At 57.5% G+C, this 18,504-nt stretch overlaps 1 protein-coding gene across 1 annotated transcript; it reads left to right on the top strand.

Annotated features, from left to right (window-relative positions):
* The first annotated feature begins 621 nt into the window (after positions 1 to 621).
* On the top strand, positions 622 to 10,611 carry B4GALT7 (beta-1,4-galactosyltransferase 7). Its single transcript, XM_062188606.1, has 6 exons — positions 622 to 746; positions 4,158 to 4,520; positions 7,979 to 8,204; positions 8,990 to 9,073; positions 9,303 to 9,407; positions 9,854 to 10,611. The coding sequence occupies exons 1-6, from the start codon at positions 697 to 699 to the stop codon at positions 10,007 to 10,009; spliced, it is 984 nt and encodes a 327-aa protein (XP_062044590.1). The 5' UTR covers positions 622 to 696; the 3' UTR covers positions 10,010 to 10,611.
* Positions 10,612 to 18,504: the final 7,893 nt, after the last annotated feature.

Below are 18,504 nucleotides of genomic sequence, written 5' to 3'. Positions count from 1 at the left end.
CAGTGCGGTGCTGTCGCTCATAAAGTCCCAAGGCACAGGAACAATGATGCAGAAGATGCACCAGGCCATACAACGGGGGAGCAGGAGGTTAACACCATGGCATCACTGCAGGGCATACAGGAAAACAGAATATGCTCGCCTCGGGCTCGGTACTGTCCACAGTCCCCGGCGCCCATTGCGGGGTTGGAATTGATCCCCGCAGAGACGGGGATGGCTTTTTGTACTGAGTGGGCGCGCGCTTTCTTTCATCCTCATACAGACTAGGAACCACATACACACCTAGGTGAGGACATGCTCGAATTGGCAGAACCTGGTTCCCAGCGCCTGCTCTGGGGAGTCCCTGGGCTTGGCCCGGCCGCCCGAGCTTGTGCAGCGTAAGACTGAGTGGAAGTCTGCGGTCTCAGTCCAGTCCCAGACCAGTGACTTGCTGGGTGGCCGCTGGCCTCTGGGGCCTCGGCGTCCGGAACCTCAGACCCGGCCCTGGAGGGCGCGAGGACTTGGCCCGCACGGAACCTTGGAGGCGCGGCTCGCGGCGCGGCCGGAGCGGCGGACCCGGCGGACCTGGCGGACCAGGGGGGCGGGGCGGCCGGGCCTGGGCGGGGCGGGAGGCGGAGGCGCCGCGTAGGCCGGGGAGGCCGGGCGGCCGGGCGGCCGGGCGGGGAGCGTGAGCCCCATGCGGCGCCGTTTGCCCCCACGATGTTCCCCTCCCGGAGGAAAGCGGCGCAGCTGCCCTGGGAGGACGGCAGGTGAGCGGCGGCGGCGGCCGGAGCGGGCCGCTCCTTTCGGGACCGCCCAGCGGAATCTGGGAGCCGGACGGAGCTCGTCGCGTCTCCCGTCTCCGCGGGTCTCTTGAGGGTCTGTGGTCCTCCCAGTGGGTCACTGTCCGTGGGGGTCTCTCGCTCCCCGTTTCTCTGGTCCTTACTTTCCCATCATGCGTCTCCTTGCGTGTCCGTGTTTCTCCGCCGGCCTCTCCCGCCGTCTGGCCGTGGGTCCGACTCGGTTGAGCCCGCGCAGTGGACCCCCGCCGTCGGCTCTTTCTCTGATCTTCGAGGGTCTGTGTTGCCTTTCTCTGTGGCCTCGAGCTCGGCCTGCCTTCGTTCCTGCTCCTCCGGCCGTTGCAGAAGAACGCGCCGACAGCTCGGTCGGTTCCCGTGTGTGCGGTGTGGGCTGGCCCAGACCTTAGCTCCTGGCGGCTCGCGTTAACGCAGAATGGGGACAGCGGCACTTCCGGCTTCAGCCGTGTCCCCCAGGTTCTCACGAACACGGGGTAGTGATCTCCGCGCCTCATTCCCTTACTCGCCCTCGTTCGCCCGGCACTAAGACTGGGACTTAGTGGGCACAGCCATGTGGAGAGAGAGATCTGCTATCTGCTCCACTTCCCATGTGTCCCCCGTAGCCAGGCTGCACAGGCCCGGCCAGGTCGAAACCTGGCCTGGAACTCTCACGTAGGTGGCAGGGCCCCGGGCGCTGGAGCCGCCACTGCTGCCTCCCGTGGTGTGCATTTGCAGGAAGCAGAGCCGGGACTCGAACGTAGGCACCCCAACATGGTATGCAGTTGTCCTAAACTCTTTTTTCTTTTTAAAAGATTTTTAAAATTTATTTGAAAGTCAGAGTTACGCGGAGAGAGGTCTTCCATCCTCTGGTTCACTCCCCAGTTGGCTGCAATGGCTGGAGCTGCACTGATCCAAAGCCAGGAGCCAGGAGCTTTTCCCGTGTCTCCCACGTGGGTGCAGGGGCCCAAGGACTTGGGCCATCTTCTACTGCTTTCCCAGGCCATAGCAGAGAGCTGGATCGGAAGAAGAGCAGCCGGGACTAGAACCGACGCCCATATGGAATGCCAGCACTGCAGGCCAGGGCTTTAACCCACTGCGCCACAGCACTGGCCCCCCAAACAGTGTCTTGACCACTGCACCAACCCTGTGTCCCAAGAATCCTATTTAATTATGTGACCAGAACAGAGCACTTAATCTTTCTGCCCTCAGCCTGTCCATCTCTCGCCCTGGGATTATCATATCTGTACACTGCAGAGACCACGTGGGGATTAGCGGAGATCATATATGCAAAACCCTTGGCACAGGGCTTACGCCTGCACAGGGGATGTGACAGTTACCTTGGCACTTTTGAGGTGCCGTAACCAAAGCAGCTGGGTCGTCCAGATCTTGTGTCACAAGGGTTTGAATGAGAGAAGAAAGGAAAAGGAATTGAAGGTGTTTCTGTTTTCAATCCCTTTCTATAACATTTCCCAGACAATTTACCAGGGCCAGTTGTGTGCCCCTGACATGGGTGCAAGCATCCGTGCAGCAGCTGCAGGCTGGGGTGACAGTTGAATGCTGGCTCTGGAGCCAGGCTTCCTGGGTCGGAATCCACCTCTTAGTAGCCCTGGGCAGTGACTGACAAAAGAGACAAAGCCTCATCTGGACAGCCCCTCAGAGCCAGGTGGCCTGGGCCTGGGAGAGCTGGGTCCGCAGATCCGCGGCTTGCCACCAGATGGCGCCAGGAGCAGCTGTTCGCAGTGTCCACTGGCTCCTTTCGGGTGCTCAGCAGTCTGGGTCCTTAGAGCACAGGGTGGGTGCCTGTGAGGAGGTGATCCTGGTAGGGAGTGGAACCCGGAGGGAGGGAACGGAGCGTGAAAGTGCGTGTAGGCCCAGAGCACGCCAGGTTCCTGGGTAATGCCCACTACTTCTCGTCCCAAAGGAGGGATACGATCCCATATCCGTCTCCCCCGCCTCTGCCCCGCCCCCAGAAAGAGCCCAGAGGGCGAGGGAGGCTCTGTAGAGCTTCCAGCCTTCCCAGACCACTTGTGGGCTTGGCCTCTGCGCCTGTGCGGGGGAAGCCACCTCCACAGGACGACATGGGGTAAGTGAAAGGCCCTGAGAGGGCGCCCTAGCGGGCCTCGCTGTGTGGAAGACCAGGCCTGGCTGCACGGCTGCTGGCTTCTAGGTTGGCAGTTGTGTCTCTAGAAGAAGTTAAGGCGTTGGTCTGGCTTTCGTGTGTGGCTGAAAGCGTGCCCTGACTGACAGCTTTACCCTGCCTGTAACTCGCTTAGCGAGCCCTCCGCTGTGTGGTCTGTGCACTGGGACCGCAGACAGGAATCTACATGGCCCGACAAGCTGGTCCCACGTGACACCAAAGGGAAGGCCCGGGGAGAGGACATGGTGGAGGGGGGATGGGAGGGCAGTGCCGGCCGTGGGCTGGGACTTCCAGGCAGGTAAAGAAGGCCACTTGTGGTGAAGGAGCAGGCGGGGTTGGGGAGGGCAGCTGGGGTGGCCTGTGTCTTGTAAACTGGGGAAGATCACAGCATTGGTGGGCATTGGTGGGCAGCGTTAGGTCCAAGGGGCACTTAGGACGTGGAGCGCACATGCCTGGTAGCTAACTGCTGAGCGTTAGAAGTTGCAAAGGGGATTGCTTTGCGGTGTTTCGGGACTGGGAGGAAGCATAGAGGAGGCTGCCCTCCTCTGGGTTCTTAACCTGTAGGGACTTCTGGAGGCAGGCCAAGGAATCAGGTGGATTTCAGCTGTTTCTTTGTGTTAGCCAGAAGAGCAGACCCCACATCAGCTCCGTGTCCGAGATACTCCGTCTCTGAGCCTGGGTGCTCTAGCCAGCCCTCGTCTTCCTTCCCTCTTTGTCGCATGGGCTGCCTCTGGGGCTGAGGGGCTGAGACTTGTCCAGTGAACCGCTCCTGTCCATTCGGGCCTTTCCCTGCTGGTCACCTCACCTGGGCCTGATGCCAGCTCGTGTCCCTGACTTGGGGGGTTTTCTGGGACGAAGCCAGGCCTTCTGCTGGGGTGAAGGTGCCGGAAGCGGGTTTGGGAGCAGTGGGCCGCACCTCTCTGAGGTGGGGCTCCTGCCTTTGACTCTGGACGTCGAGCCGCTGTGGTGGGGAGGGCAGGTGCACTGAGGAACCAGGGCAGCTCTGCCGCCTGGAAACGGAGGGCTTCCCTGGAGGGGGTGGGGCACGAGCGCGGCCTCCAGAGGGGGCAGGTATCTGAGGCCCAGTAGAAGTCTTGGCAAGAGCGTCCCAGTTGCTTCTGCACTAATTCCAAGGCGCTTGGAGGGATCAGTCACGTGTGCCCCACCTGTTGGGAGGCCAGAGGTGGGGTATGTCGGAGGCCCTGCCCGGCCCTGTCCGCCCGACTTCGTCCCTGCTCTTGTCCCAGGTCCAGGTTGCTCCCCAGCGGCCTCTCCCGGAAGTGCTCCGTCTTCCACCTCTTCGTTGCCTGTCTCTTATTGGGCTTCTTCCCCCTACTCTGGCTGCAGCTCAGCTGCTCCGGGGACGTGGCCCGGACAGCCGGGGGACAGGGACAGGAGACCCCGGGCCCACCCCGGGCCTGCCCTCCAGAGCCACCCCCTGAGCTCTGGGAAGAAGATGCGTCCTGGGGTCCTCACCGCCTGGCCGTGCTGGTGCCCTTCCGTGAACGCTTCGAGGAGCTCCTGGTTTTTGTGCCCCACATGCACCGCTTCCTGAGCCGGAAGAAGATCCAGCACCACATCTATGTGCTCAACCAGGTGGATCACTTCAGGTAGGGACTGCCTCCTGACCCCACGCCCCAACCCTGGCCCCCCCCACCCTTGCCTGGCAGCAGCCCGGGCCCCAGGAGCCTCAGGCCTGTGGCAGGCCACCTGGTGCAGTGGTGGGAGGCGGGAGGCGGCAGCCCCTCTCAATGAGGAACTTTGGGGAGGGCCCTGATCTAGTCTCCGTGTTAAATGGCTGTTTCTGAGCATCTGGGGAAAACACACTAGGGTGGTACACATCCTGCCACTGGGTGTGTGGGATTGCACACGCACAGGCAAGTGAGCAGGCGGTTCTGCAGGGGTGCCAGCTGGGTGTCCTCAAACTCAGGGCACTTCCCAGGGAGGATCAGAGCCCACCAGATTGCCCCCTCCTCCAGACACCAGTAGCGAGGTCCAGCCTGGGCAGCTCTGACCTGCCGGCTGCCTGTCGGGGTTCCCACAGTTCTCTCCTTGAGTTGGAGAATTTACTAGAGCGTCTTGCGGGGCTTGGGGAGACACTGTGCTTACCCTTACCTGTTTATCGTAAAGGAAATACTAAAAGCTACAAATGAGCAGCCAGAGGAGGTAGGACACAGGGTTGCAAGTGCAGAAGCTTCCATCCCCGTGGAGTGGGGCACACCCTCGGCTCGTGCAGGGCTTCTTGTTCACCTTCCCGTGGGCTATCGTGTGTTCAGACACTCCATGAGCCGTGTCCTTTGGGGTCTGTTGGTTTGTTTTAAAGATTTATTTATTTATTTAAAGGCAGAGTTAGAGAGAGATCGATGTTCCATCTGCTGGTTCACTCCCCAGAAGGCCACAATGGCTAGGGCTGGGCCAAGCCAAAGTCAGGAGCCAGGAGCTTCATCTGGGTCTCCCACGTGGGTGGCAGGGGCCAAACACTTGGGCTGTCTTCTGCTGCTTTTCCTAGGCCATTAGCAGGGAGCTGGCTCGGAAGTGGGGCAGCCGGGACTTGAAGTGACATCCATGTGGAATGCAGGATTAACCTGCTGCACCACGATGCCGCTCCCCCCGACCCCGCCCTTTTGGTCCTTATGGAGACTTCATTGCAGAGGCGTGATTGAAGCATGGACAGCCGTGTGGAAACATGATTGGATTGGACAAAAGGGGTCTGAGCTAATGCCAATAATCTGAGGGGACAACCCAGCAAGGCCTCTCTGGGCAGTGTTCCTGCTTGCTTCTGAAGTGAGGGGCTTATGACCCACTACCATCAGAAAGGGAGTTTCTTTTTGTCTGTTCATATTTATTTGAGAGAAAGACTATCTTCCATCTCCTGGCTTATTCCCTGGCTTTGACCAGGCCAGATGAAAGCCGGGAGCCAGGAACTCCATCCAGGTCCCGACGTGGGTGGCAGGGACTCAAGCCCATGAGCCATGACCTGCTGCCTCCCAGGTGCACGTTAGCAGGAAGCTGGATCAGAAGCACTGTAGCCAGGCCTTGAACCAGCCACTCCACTATGGGCTGAAGGCGTACTAAGCGGTGCCTTAACCCCTGTGCCACAGTGCCCTCCCCAGACCAGATAATTTCTTTATAGCCAGCTCCAAGACAGAAGGGTGGGAGAAGATTAAAGTGGGACATGCCTTGGGGCAGAGAAATTCTAGTTTGTGTGGCCTGTCTTAGAGGTAAGAGCCAGGAACCATGGACAAAAGCCAAAATATATAAGCTGTAGTGGCACACTGCTGTGTGCAGGGTAGATTATCCCAGGACAAGAGACAATGCCAGAGGCCCAGCCGATGGTCACTGCAGCGTCTGGGATGACCAGGTGTGGCAGCAGGAGGAGGCGGAGAGAAGGGAGGAGGGGGAAGCACAGATGGTGCAAGGGAGGGTCAAGGCCATGGCTTTAAAGGTGTCCACAGCCTAGCGCTGCCCTGAAGTCCTCACTCTCACCAAAACTGCGCCCCTCTGTGGTCATCGCACACTCCCACCCCCACCTCCTTGGGAGAGACTCAGACACTTCCTGGATCTCTCCGGGCCCTGCGTCCTTGGGTTCTCCCCCTCTCCACCCCCAGGCCCAGTCTCCTCACCCTGCCCTCCCAGAAATCTCTCCCTCCCGTCCCCCTCAGCCTCCAGCCCCGTCCTGCCTGGCCTAACCCCAGCCTGACCGAATCTGACTTGGCCTGCTCCGCACCACCCCTGGGCGGCCGGGAGTGGCCCCCTGACACTGCCCATCGCTATTTGGCTCCCTGACCTTGAGCACTGGCCCAAGAAGGCCCTCAGTCCTGCCGGAAGCCTCGCGCCCCACCAGCCTCTCTGCAACTGGCTCTCAGCCCCTGTCCTCGCCCTTCCCACCACCGCTCCTGCCCTCTGGGGCAGCTGTCCCGGCTCCTCCCGCCCTTGGGCACTGCACCCCTCTCCCTCCCTGATGGCACCCCAGCACGTGGCCCTGTCCTGGAGTGTTCACACCAGCACATCGCTGTACTGAAACTGCTCCATTCTGAAGTGAGAAAGATAGCCCTGATGCCACAGCGCCCAGTCACCGCGCTTCTCTCCCCTTAGCTCCCTCCTTCTCTCGTGGACCTGTTGCACCCAGACGCTCACCCCCAGTGTACAGCTGAGCCGGCTGTCCTGAGATCACCCCCACCCTGTAAACCCCGAGGCCATCCCGAGCCAAGTGGACGGCATGGACGGCTCCTTCCCTCCCAACATACCTCCACCTGGCGAGTGGGATGGCCCTCGCCGACCAGCCCTGCTCACCCCCTGGGCTGGTTCTGCCCCATCTCCCTTGGCTCAGCACTGGTGCCCCCTGGGCTCAGTGCTTGACGTCAACCCCGCTTCTAGTTGCGGTCACTCACTGGGCGCGTGGCTTTATCTCCCATCTCCCTGCTGCTTCCTGGGTCTGCTCTCCCTTCCTGGGCTCCAGACCTCTCTCCCGAAGCCCAGACTTGCACATCCAGCTGCCCGGGCAGCCTTGCACTCGGTGCCCTCCGAGGTCTCGGCTTGACGTGCTCACAGCTGAGTTTCTGATGGCCCACTCTGCCCTGGTCCTGCTTCCCAGCTTGCCCTTCCCGTTCCAGGAAATGGAACTCCGTGCCCTGAGTGGGCCAGGCTGAAGCCAGGAGCCAGGAACTCCATGTGGGGCCCCTGCACACATTGTGGGGACTCAAGTACTTGGGCCATCATCTGCCACCTCCCGGAGTGCACATCAGAAGGAAGCTGCATCCGAAGCAGAGGAGCTAGGACTTGAACCAGGCCCTCTGATGTGGGATGCAGGCATCCCAGGAAGGGACTTCATTGCCCTGCCAAACGCCCCACTGCCCTCACCCCATCTGCCTGGTTAAGTATTTACGAGAATTTCCACTCCCTGAGGGCAGAGCTTTGCATTCTCAGTGCTGTGTCTCCGGTGCTGACCAGGGTCTGGCACATAGCAGGTGCTCAGTAAGCGCTGGAGAGATGAGTGGAGCGGAGTCAGCGCTGGGCCAGGGCGGGAGCCAGCTCGCCACCCCCACCCAGCCTTGGCTGCCCTGCACAGGTTCAACCGGGCAGCGCTCATCAACGTGGGCTTCCTGGAGAGCAGCAACAGCACAGACTACATCGCCATGCATGACGTGGACCTGCTGCCTCTCAACGAGGAGCTGGACTATGGCTTCCCCGAGGCTGGGCCCTTCCACGTGGCCTCCCCAGAGCTCCACCCGCTCTACCACTACAAGACCTACGTGGGTGGCATCCTACTGCTCTCCAAGCAGCACTACCAGCTGGTGAGGCCCCGGGGAGGCGGTCGGGAGCCAGAGCAGTGCCTCTAGGGCCGGCAGCAGCCAGAGATGTGAGAGGAGCAGGAGTGAACAAGGCGGCCGCTGCAGAAACAGAAGCCCTGGTGTCACGGAGAGTAGGGGCGGGAGGGCTGGCTTTGGGCACGGGTGACCCTGCCTGGCAGTGTGCGAGGACTCGGCCTCTGCCCTCCGCCGGCTCTGCCGTCCGTTGCTGGGTTTATTTTCAGGCATGCAGGACAGGAGCTTGTGACCGCAGTTGTAGGCATTGAGGCCTCAGCAGGTGGAAGAGGGAGCCCCCTTCCCAGCATCCCAGCCAGGAGTCCCAGCCCTGAGCCACACTGGCTCCTGATTGGGCCAGCCTGAGGCCTGGCCCCATCCTGGAGTCAGTACAGCTGGGGGTTTGGGGGGTGGTGCGCCGGGAAGAGCTTAGGCCCAGGGCTCCTGTATTTGTCTCCATGCCATGGCTGAAGCCCCTGGACTGGGTGCAAAAGCAGGTGTCATCACGGGCCTGGCATGCAGGGAGAGCTGTGGGAGGAGGCAGAAGTGGGTAGGCCTTGGCCCTGCAGCCGGTCCGTGGCTGCCCTGAGAGGTCCCCTGCCAGTCAGGTGGTCTGAGATGCTGATTGTCCCCACGAGGCCAAGACCAGGGAGAGGGACTGGGATATGCTGAGTGTCCGTCTTCCCTGAACCCGCAGGGGGCAGCCGGTGTTCACCAGGCTCGGGCTGGGTGGGAGGAGAGCAGCCGGGGTGAGTGACACTGCCTGTCTCTGGCAGTGTAATGGGATGTCCAACCGCTTCTGGGGCTGGGGCCGCGAGGATGACGAGTTCTACCGGCGCATCAAAGGAGCTGGGCTCCAGGTGAGCAGCCCCAGGTTCCCTCCTCACCCTGGGTGACGCCTGCCCCCGCCCCACCCCGACCCTGACCTGCGGGGTCATCTCACCAGTCCTTGCTCTCTGTACTCCATCTGCTCATCTGAGGATGGGAATTCTGTGGCCTCCCAGCAGGCACTGGGGCCCTGAGGAGCTCACGGTGGGGGCCAGGACTCCAATAGGGGTGGCCTGACCCTGCTGCCTTTGGCCTCCTTAGCTTTTCCGCCCCTCGGGGATCACAACTGGGTACAAGACTTTTCGCCACCTGCATGACCCCGCCTGGAGGAAGAGGGACCAGAAGCGCATCGCAGCCCAAAAACAGGTGCCGGCTGGTGTCCCTGGCGGTGGGTGGGTGTGTGGGGCCCAGCAGGCCCGAGCCACTCACCAGGCCCTCCGCAGGCCCTCCTGGCCCCATGCTCCCTTGCAGGGCCCAGGTCAGTCGGTGGGCATTCATCTCGGACTGTGCCTGGCTCTGCCCTCTGGTGGGCGTCCTGGGCACTGTGGGTCAGCCTAGACCTCAGGGTCCACACGGACCAGGAGGTGGGGTGGGCTCAACCGAGGGTGCCAGAATCCCAGGGGGATCCATGAAACGGGTCTTCTCCAGCAGGCCCGTTCTCCCAATAGGCAGGTCCTCGCTTCCCTGCCCACCCGTGCCCGCAGCCTCAGGCAGTCCGTGGGGAGCACGGGCCCCCCGACCATGGGCTGTGCAGAATTGCTGGGCGGCACCCGCAAAGCCCCAAGTACATGCTCTCCTCCATCCCTTCCCAGGAGCAGTTCAAGGTGGACCGGGAGGGAGGCCTGAGCACTGTGCGCTACCGCGTGGATTCTCGAACAGCCCTGTCGGTGGCTGGGGCCTCCTGCACCGTCCTCAACATCATGTTGGACTGTGACAAGGCCGCCACCCCCTGGTGCACGTTCAGCTGAGGTGCTTGACGGGAAAGAAGGCCACGCTGACAGTCATGAAATGAAGCCTCAAGCCCTGGGCCCAGCTCTGATAGGCAGTGGAGTGGCCCCTCGCCCCTGCCAGCCAGCTCCATGTGGGCGGCAGCCCAGCCCCCAGAGGCAGGCTTGAGCCAGGACGCGACACAGGGATGCTGCTGGCAGTAGACAGCTATTCATCGGAGAGGGGCCGGGCTGTGGCTCCTCACTGGGGCTCTCCCTGCCCTGCCCTGCCCTCCTATGTGCTGTGACTTTGAGCAGTGGGCAAGGTTGAGTACAGCGACCTCCAGTCAACCTCGCCTCGTTCCTTCCCATTCAGAAGCCTGGGAGGTGTGGGACTGCAGAGAGTGAGCACTGGACCCACAGAAGGGCACAGCCCACGCCGGCTCCGGCTGCTGGTGGCCACGCAGGAATGTGGCCTGGAGTCACCTGACTTCCACAAGAAACTGGAATGCTGGATTACTCAGTGAAATCTGGTTTTTAAGTGATAGCAACTAACTGAAACTTGAAAAAAGGATGGCAGGCTGGACGAGTGCTGGCTCGCTGGTTTGTCAACTTTGAGGGACGGGAGGTGGAGAGCCAACTCAGTTATGAGCTGGCCAGGGCTTGGGGTGGGGCTGGGGCCAGGGCCGCCGGGGCCAGGTAGGAGGAGAAGCCAGGGGCTCGGGGTCTGGGACCACCTCCTCCCCACCCTCTGGGCTCCATGGCTGCCCCCCTGGGGTCTGAGCCCCTGCAGGCACCACCCGGCTTTGCTGTGATGGGGCAGGGTGCTTCACCCTGCCTCTGCAGGAAGGCTGTGCTGCAGACCGACAGGCCAAGGCTTACGGGAGGGGGCGTAGGACAGGGAGAGGTCAGAGAGTCCCGCTGTGTCCCCAAGGCATAAGGGGAGAGGACCCGTGACCTCCGTGGAGCGTGAAGAAGGCCAAGGAAGACTGTGGAGTTGGGGCATGGTCTTTCGGGAAACCTACAAGGCAGTGGACGCTGGAATATTTGAGGCAGAAGCCAGAGGAGGCTGTCGGGGCCCCCGCCCCCGGAGAAGGGGGATGTGGCCGCAAAGTCCAGTGGGGTGGAATCGACAGCCCAGGTCCACAGGGGCTCCCCTGAAGGTAACCTGGGTGCTGCCATGTACAGTAGTGTGGGTTGTATACTACACAACTGGTTATCAACTGACAGGTGGAAGCAGAAACGGCTGGGGTAAAGCTTCCGGATCAGAGGTTCAGTCCAGGCTCCCTGGCTACCCAGCAGTTAAGCCGCATCGCCACAGTGAGGAGCCAGCATGCTGGGAAGAGGCCGGGGCGCCCTCTGCCCATCTCCTGGCAGCCCCGCTTGCCGCTGCGTGGGCTCCATGTCACATGGGGACGGCTGCAGCAGCCTCTTGGAGTCAGGGGATGGCTGTGATACGAAAGCCCCGGCCCTGCCCCTGGCACCTAGAGAGACTTCAAAACTGGGGCAGCACATCCCCAACCCTGTGCCCCATACTCCCCCATGACCACTGTCACCAACCCCGTCATTGAGGCACCAGTGGGCGCCCCAGGCTGGTCCCGGTGCTGCCCCCTGCTGGGCCTCCACCACTCACTGTGGCTGGCACGGGAAAGAAGCTGGTGGCTCAGGCTGAGTTTGTCTTCCTCGTGGAGTGGCCTTGACCCCTGCCTCACTGGCCAGGGCGTGGGGAAACATGCAGGAGCGCCTGGCCAGCACGGCCACACTCGCTGACCTTTCCCCACACAAGAATTTCCATGGTGTTACTTCCCTGAGCCCTTGCCCTTAGAACGTGGCCCTGTGTTTAAGATTGATTTATTTACCTGGAAGGCCTAGTGACAGGGAGGGAGAGAGAGAGAGATCTTCAGTCCACTGGTTCACTCCCCAAATGGCCTCAACAGCCAGGGCTGGGCTGGGCTGAAGCCAGGAGCCTGAACCCCATCCACGTAGATGCAAGGTTCCAAACACTTGGGCCATCTTCAGCTGCTGTCGCCCGTGCATCAGCAGGGAGCTGGACTGGAAGCTGAACAGTTGGGACTCAAACCAGCGCTGTGATATGGGATGCCGGCATGGCTAAACCCACCGTGCCATGGTGCCAGTCCCTTGGTCCTGTTTATTAACCTGTTGCAGAGAGGAGCAAGGCAGAGCAGGGAGAGGTTTGCCTGGGGTCACAGAGCTGACAAGTGGCGGGGCCTGGGCTGCGCACCTGGACTCAGCCTTCAGAGCAGCAGGTGCCTGTGTATAGGGAGGGGTTCCTCCTCTCTGGGTCCACTCTTCCTGTCCCCAGCCACAGAGGGCAGGTGGGAAGGACTGGCCAAAGGGCTTCGGTGTCTCGCCTCTGGGAAGAAAGGACCACAAAGGAGATGCAAAGTATCTTCCTGGGACTTCTCTGCCCCAAGGAACATGGGGGTCCCCTGGGGCTGGTGGAGTCCGAGATGAGCACACAGACCTGGAGCTGTGGGCGACAGGCAGAGGGGTGGAACGAGCATGCTGGAATCGGGCCTGGCAAGTCATTGGGGGTGTTCCTGGCTCCCCAGCAGTGTACAGGAGCAGCAGCTTAACCCACTGCACTACGCCGGCCTCTGCCAGCATGCTTTTTTAGTGAAAAACAAAAGGAAAGCAACGTCTGCTTCCAGCACCAACACGTCAAGAACTTGGAGGTCATTGCTCCCATCCTTACAATAACAAAATGGACCAACAGACTGCAAAGTGAGGAACTGTCTTGGACTCACGGGAGAATTGGGGCTGCGGGGCACCTGCGCAAGTCCAGTCAGAGCTGCAGCCAGCTTCCCTGCTGTAGATGCTGGTGCAGCCACACACCGCTAAGAACATTGGATGCTGACTGTGACGCTGGTGGGGGATGGGTGCGGGCCAAGTGAAGTCTCCTCCTACCTCGGGCAGACCCGGCTCTGTCTCCATAGCCTACTGTCCGGGAGAAGGGTGCTAGAGCCCATCTCACCGAGGGGGCGGGGCGCTTACCCAGCTCCACTTCCCAAGCAGGGGAGGGACAGAGCTGGGAGACACCTGTGAGGTCACAGCCCAGGGGCACCGGTCCCCTGCAAGACTGAGACAACCACGGTAAATGCGTCCCCTGCCCCAAACCTGCCTACCGCACCAGCAAAGCTGCAGCACAGCAGTCCTGACTAATGGCTGAGAAGACATTGGGTTTTTTTTGTTCTGTTTTTAAAATTAGTCCTTAGAGAAACCCAAAGGCCACAGAGGGGACAAAAAAATCAAGAACATCTGAAAGAAGTAAAATTTTAGTTAAAATTAAACCTGAGTCCAAGTCCTAATCAGATGGACACCAGACCACACGCCGACAGTCTACGTACATCAGTCACTTTCCCCAGTGACTCACGGCTTACCAGTAAGGCGTGCTAACCAGCAAGGAACACACAGAGACAAAGCAAGCGGCAGTACCCAGCTCAGCTCTGCCAGAGTTTGCAATTGGTAACCAGGTCCTGAGAAGGAAGCCAAGAGTGAGCCAGAGAAGAACAAATAGCAAGCAGCAAATTCCTGCTGGGAGAGTGGAAGTGCCCGCTCCACGGTCAGGGCGAGGGCTCACTGAGGGGGCAGGGGGCTCATCTCAACTTGCTCACTTTAACAACTATGGGTTGTTTAATGCAGGTCTCCTTACCAGGAGGAAGATTTACGGTTTTTCTGAGAAGTAGGTGGCGATTTCCTAGAATCTAGCTGTCGCCTCCTTTTCACTCCTTTTTCTGCTATGCCAATTAGCATGCTAATATATTAATTTTTTAAAAAAGTATTTATTTGACAGGAGAGGAAGAGGAGATATATCTGCTAGTTCACTCTCCAAATGACTGCAACAGCTGATCTGGGCCAGGTCAAAACTCCATCTGGGTTTCCCATGCAGGTGCAGGGACCCAAGCACTTGAACCATCCTCTTTGCTTTCCCAGGCACATTAGCAGGGAGCTGGATCAGAAGCAGAGCAGCCAAGATTCAAATTGGCACTTATGCGGATGCTGTGCCACAATGCCAGCCCCAGCATACTAATGTATTACGATAAGCACATAATGACCTCACTCAAGGTCAGGCTTGGTCCCATAAACCAGTGTGGACCTGGTCCAAGAGGGATATCTGTTTATCTCTGGAGCCTAAGAGGGAGAAGACTCATGTCCTGGAGGTCTCGAGATAAGAGGAACTGCCCCCAGGTGGCTCAACAGCTCCTTCAGCCTCCCTGTCTCCAGATTAGCAGAGGAGACATTTAAAATAACTTTGACTAATGTGCTAAGGGCTCTGTTGGAGAAAGTAGACACCATGAGAGAACAGGTGGGTAATGCGAACAGAAGGGTGGAAACTATTAGTCAAAGCACTGTGACAGAGACAATGCCTTCAAAAACATTTTGCTGAAAGACAGAGACACAGATCTTCCATCTATGGACTCACTCCTCAAATGCCTGCAACAGCCAGGTCTGGGCCAGGTCAAAGCCAGGACCCAGGAGTTTAATCTGAGTCTGGAATGTGGGTGGCAGGGACCAAGTACCTGAGCCATCATCGCGTACTCAGGGTGCACACGAGCAGGAAGCTGGAATCAGAAGTACAGCCGGCACTCTGCTACGGGGCGCAGGCCTCCCAAGCGGTGTCATAACCACTGCACAGAACAGCTGCTCCAGAGGATGGTTAGATGCCCAGTAGACAGGAGCAGATGAGAAAAGAATCAGCATCACTTAGTATTTTCAGATAAACCAGAGAAGACAGAAGGGAAGATAAGAAAAACTAGGACGAATGTAACTAGTGGAAGAGACACACGTAGAAGACAGGAATCCAACTACATCAGTGATCATTTTAAATAAAATATAAAAGACAAAGACGGGGACAGGCATTTGGCCAGGTAGTTAGGGTGCCTGCTGGGATACCCACACCCCAGACCAGAGTGCCAACTCTGTTCCTGATTCCAGCCCCAGGCCCATGCTGACCCGTAAGGCAGCCGTCATGGCTCCAGTAATTAGGTTCCTGCCTCCCGTGTGAGAGAACCAGATTGAGTTATGGGCTCCAGGCTTTGGCCTGGCCCAGCCCTGGCTATTGTGGGCATTTGGGGAGTGAGCCAGTGCGTGGAATACACTCCCCCACCCCTGCCTTTCAAATAAATAAAAATTGAATGTAAAGAAACAAGTAGATTAAAAACAAAAAGACAGACAAAGGTACATTATGCTAATACCAGTCAAAAGAAATATGAAGTAGCTATATTGAATCAGACAAATAAGGCATCGGAGGCAGTCGGAGGCAGAACAGTTATTAGGGATCATAAAAGGTCAATGCTTCACAAAGATATCAAATTCTTAATGTGTATGCGTCTGACAAAATAAATCAAAATATGTGAGGCAAAAACTGATAGAACTGTAAGAAAAAGAGACAAGCTCGCCATTTTAGTGAGTGAATTCAACACAGGATACCAGTACTGGGCTGCCCCTGAAACATTGTCGGGATGGCTTTGAGATGCAGATGCATGTGCTGGACATATGGCCTGTCACACACACATAAGCTCATATCTGACTTCCTACCTAACATTAACAGTCAGGCACAAGCATTTATGGGGCAGGCAAAGGGGAGTAGCTAGTTCAGGGTAGCAACACTAATTCTATAGGATAAAGCAGATGGTACTGCTATGCTTCTCCAATTAGCTTGAAGGTCACGTAGCCTTCCAGGTGGTCTTATGGGTTTGGACCACACCCAGGAGGTGTTTACCTAGTTGACAATTACAAGGCCCTCAACAGGAAGCGGGGGTGGGGGGAAATGTGCCTACGGCCACTGCTGTCTGCCAGCAGTCAGGTCATGTGTGGATCTCAGTGTGCCTGAGCCACTTACCAGGATCTTTCCTGGCAGGCATGGTGTGCCACGCCCTCTTAACTTGCATGGGCGAGGCAGGCAGTCTCCCAGCCAGGCACAGATTCACCCATCAGTAATTGACAGATCTAACAGTTATCAGTTTCCAAAAATCATCAGTAATTATCAAAACAGATCTATCAGTAAGTGACAGATCCAACAGACAAAACAGCGAGGATACAGCCAAGTTGAAAACATCATTAGTACACTGAATCTAATTGACATTTATAGAGTACTTCACCCGACGTCAGAGTACATCTTCTTCTCATGCTCCCAGGGAACAGCCCCCAAGATAGATCACATAGTTGACCATAAAATGCACTTGAAGCAATTTAAAAGAAGATGAGCCATGCAAAGTGTGCTTGCTTGCAGATGAAACGACACTAGAAACCAGAGCAGGAAGGTGGCTGCAAAATCCGCAAATAATGAGATGCGCGAAAACGCTTCCAAATAAACCCCGGATCACAGAAGTCAGAGAGTGCAACCTGTCCAAACTTGTGGGATGCAGGGACAGTGGCGCCTGGAAAGAGATCTTCGGCCCCAGCCACACCCACTAAAAAAGGGGAAAGATCTGCGCTCCCACCTTAGGCAACTAGAGAAGAAGGGCAACGTAGGCATGAAACAAGCAAAAGAACAGAAACAAAAATTAAGGCAGAAATAAATAAAATTGAAAACAGGAAACCAGTAGAAAAAAATCAATGAAGCCAAAATCTTAGATGAATCTCAAGCCAGGCTAACTTAAAAAAAAAAAAAAATGGGAAAAAAGAGGGAGAGAGAAAACAATTTTTAATTTCAGAAGTGAGGGACAGGTCATTAATACAAATCCCATGGACATTAAAAAGATAACTGAAGGGGCAGGCATTTGGCTCAGCATTTAAGATGCCTGTGTTCATAGGGCCAGCTTTGTGGCATAGCGGGTTAAGCCACCACCTGTGTTGCCGGCATCCCTTATTGGCACTGGTTCAAATCCCGGCTGCTCCATTTCCGATCCAGCTCCCTGCTAGTGCACCTGGGAAAGCAGTGGAAGATGGCCCAAGTGCTTGGGGCCCTGCACTCATGTGAGAGACCCAGAAGGAGCTCCTGGCTCCTGGCTTTGGCCTGGCTGAGCCCTGGCCATTGCAGCCATTTGGGGGACTGATCCAGCAGATGGAAGATTTCTCTCTGTCTCTCCTCTCTCTGTAATTCTGCCTTTCAAATAAATACATGAGTCTTTTTAAAAAGATGCCTGTGTTTCCTATCAAAGTGCCTGGCCTCAATGCCTGGTTCAGCCCCTTGCTGATGCATCCCCGGGAGTCAGCAGTGATGACTCAGTAGATGAGTTCCTGCCATCAACGTGGGAGACTGGACTGAGGCTTCTGTCTCCTGGCTCTCGGCCTTGGCCTCTGCCCAGTCCCAGTTATCGCATGCACTTGGAGAGTGACCCAGTGGACTCTGATTTTCAAACCAACAAAGTTTTAAGATAACAAATAAATATTAGCCCCATCTCTGTGCCCACGAACATATAATTTAGATGAAATGACTTAATGTCTTCAAAGCCGTACACGACCAAAGCTCACAGGGGGAAATAGATTATCGGACTAGCTCTATTTTTTTTTTTTTTTGATAGGCAGAGTGGACAGTGAGAGAGAGAGAGACAGAGAGAAAGGTCTTCCTTTACCGTTGGTTCACCCCCCAATGGCCGCTGCGGCCGGTGCACCGTGCTGATCCGATGGCAGGAGCCAGGTGCTTCTCTTGGTCTCCCATGCGGGTGCAGGGCCCAAGGACTTGGGCCATCCTCCACTGCCTTCCCGGGCCATAGCAGAGAGCTGGCCTGGAAGAGGGGCAACCGGGATAGAATCCCGTGCCCCAACCGGGACTAGAACCCAGTGTGCCGGTGCCGCAAGGTGGAGGTTTAGCCTGTTAAGCCACGGTGCTGGCCTAGATCTATTTATAATAGACATGTAATCAACAAACAGCGCTGTCCTGCTGCAAAAATGCTCTGTCCTGGAGAGAGCTGAGTAACTGGAGCCTGTAGGCAGGGCTCTGGGGGAGGCCGGGGACGGCGAGGAAGAGGAAGATGAGGAAGAGGAAGACAGAGAAGTCACCAGATCACCTCCGGCAAAGCCCCGGGTGCTCCGACATGGCGCCACAGCAGGAGGTGGAGGAGTCAGTCTCCTGAGAAAGGCACCCATCATAGCGAGAGCCCCAGATGCCACAGCAGGTCTCCAGACCACGATACAGATCCCGCTGCAAGTCCCCAGGTCGGCACTGCAGTCAGACACAGGAGCAACCTGGAGTCCTTCCTGCGAGATCTAAGGGCGCAGAAGAGCTGGAGCTGGAACAAGCAATGCGTTCAATCTGGTTTTAGTCGAAATGGCCACCTGTGCATCCAACTGTGTGCAAGGATCAGACCTGCTTCCCAGGCAGCTGTCAGAACAGTCTAGTGTCCATCAAGTTTCTCCATTTTTTTTTAATGAAAGAGGTGCTGAGTTTTGTATCGCTTTTGTGAATCACAACCAACATCTTTGAAGGATGATAATAGTTCTTTTTTTTTTTTTAAGATTCATTTATTTATTTGAAAGTCAGAGTTACATAGAGAAGGAGAGGCAGAGAGAGAGAGAGGTCTTCCATCCGCTGGTTCACTCCCCAGTTGGCTGCAACAGCCCAAGCTGCGCTG

Source organism: Lepus europaeus, chromosome 4 (assembly GCF_033115175.1).
Source record: "Lepus europaeus isolate LE1 chromosome 4, mLepTim1.pri, whole genome shotgun sequence".
NCBI lineage: Eukaryota > Metazoa > Chordata > Mammalia > Lagomorpha > Leporidae > Lepus > Lepus europaeus.
This window is presented reverse-complemented; position numbering and strand designations above follow the sequence as displayed.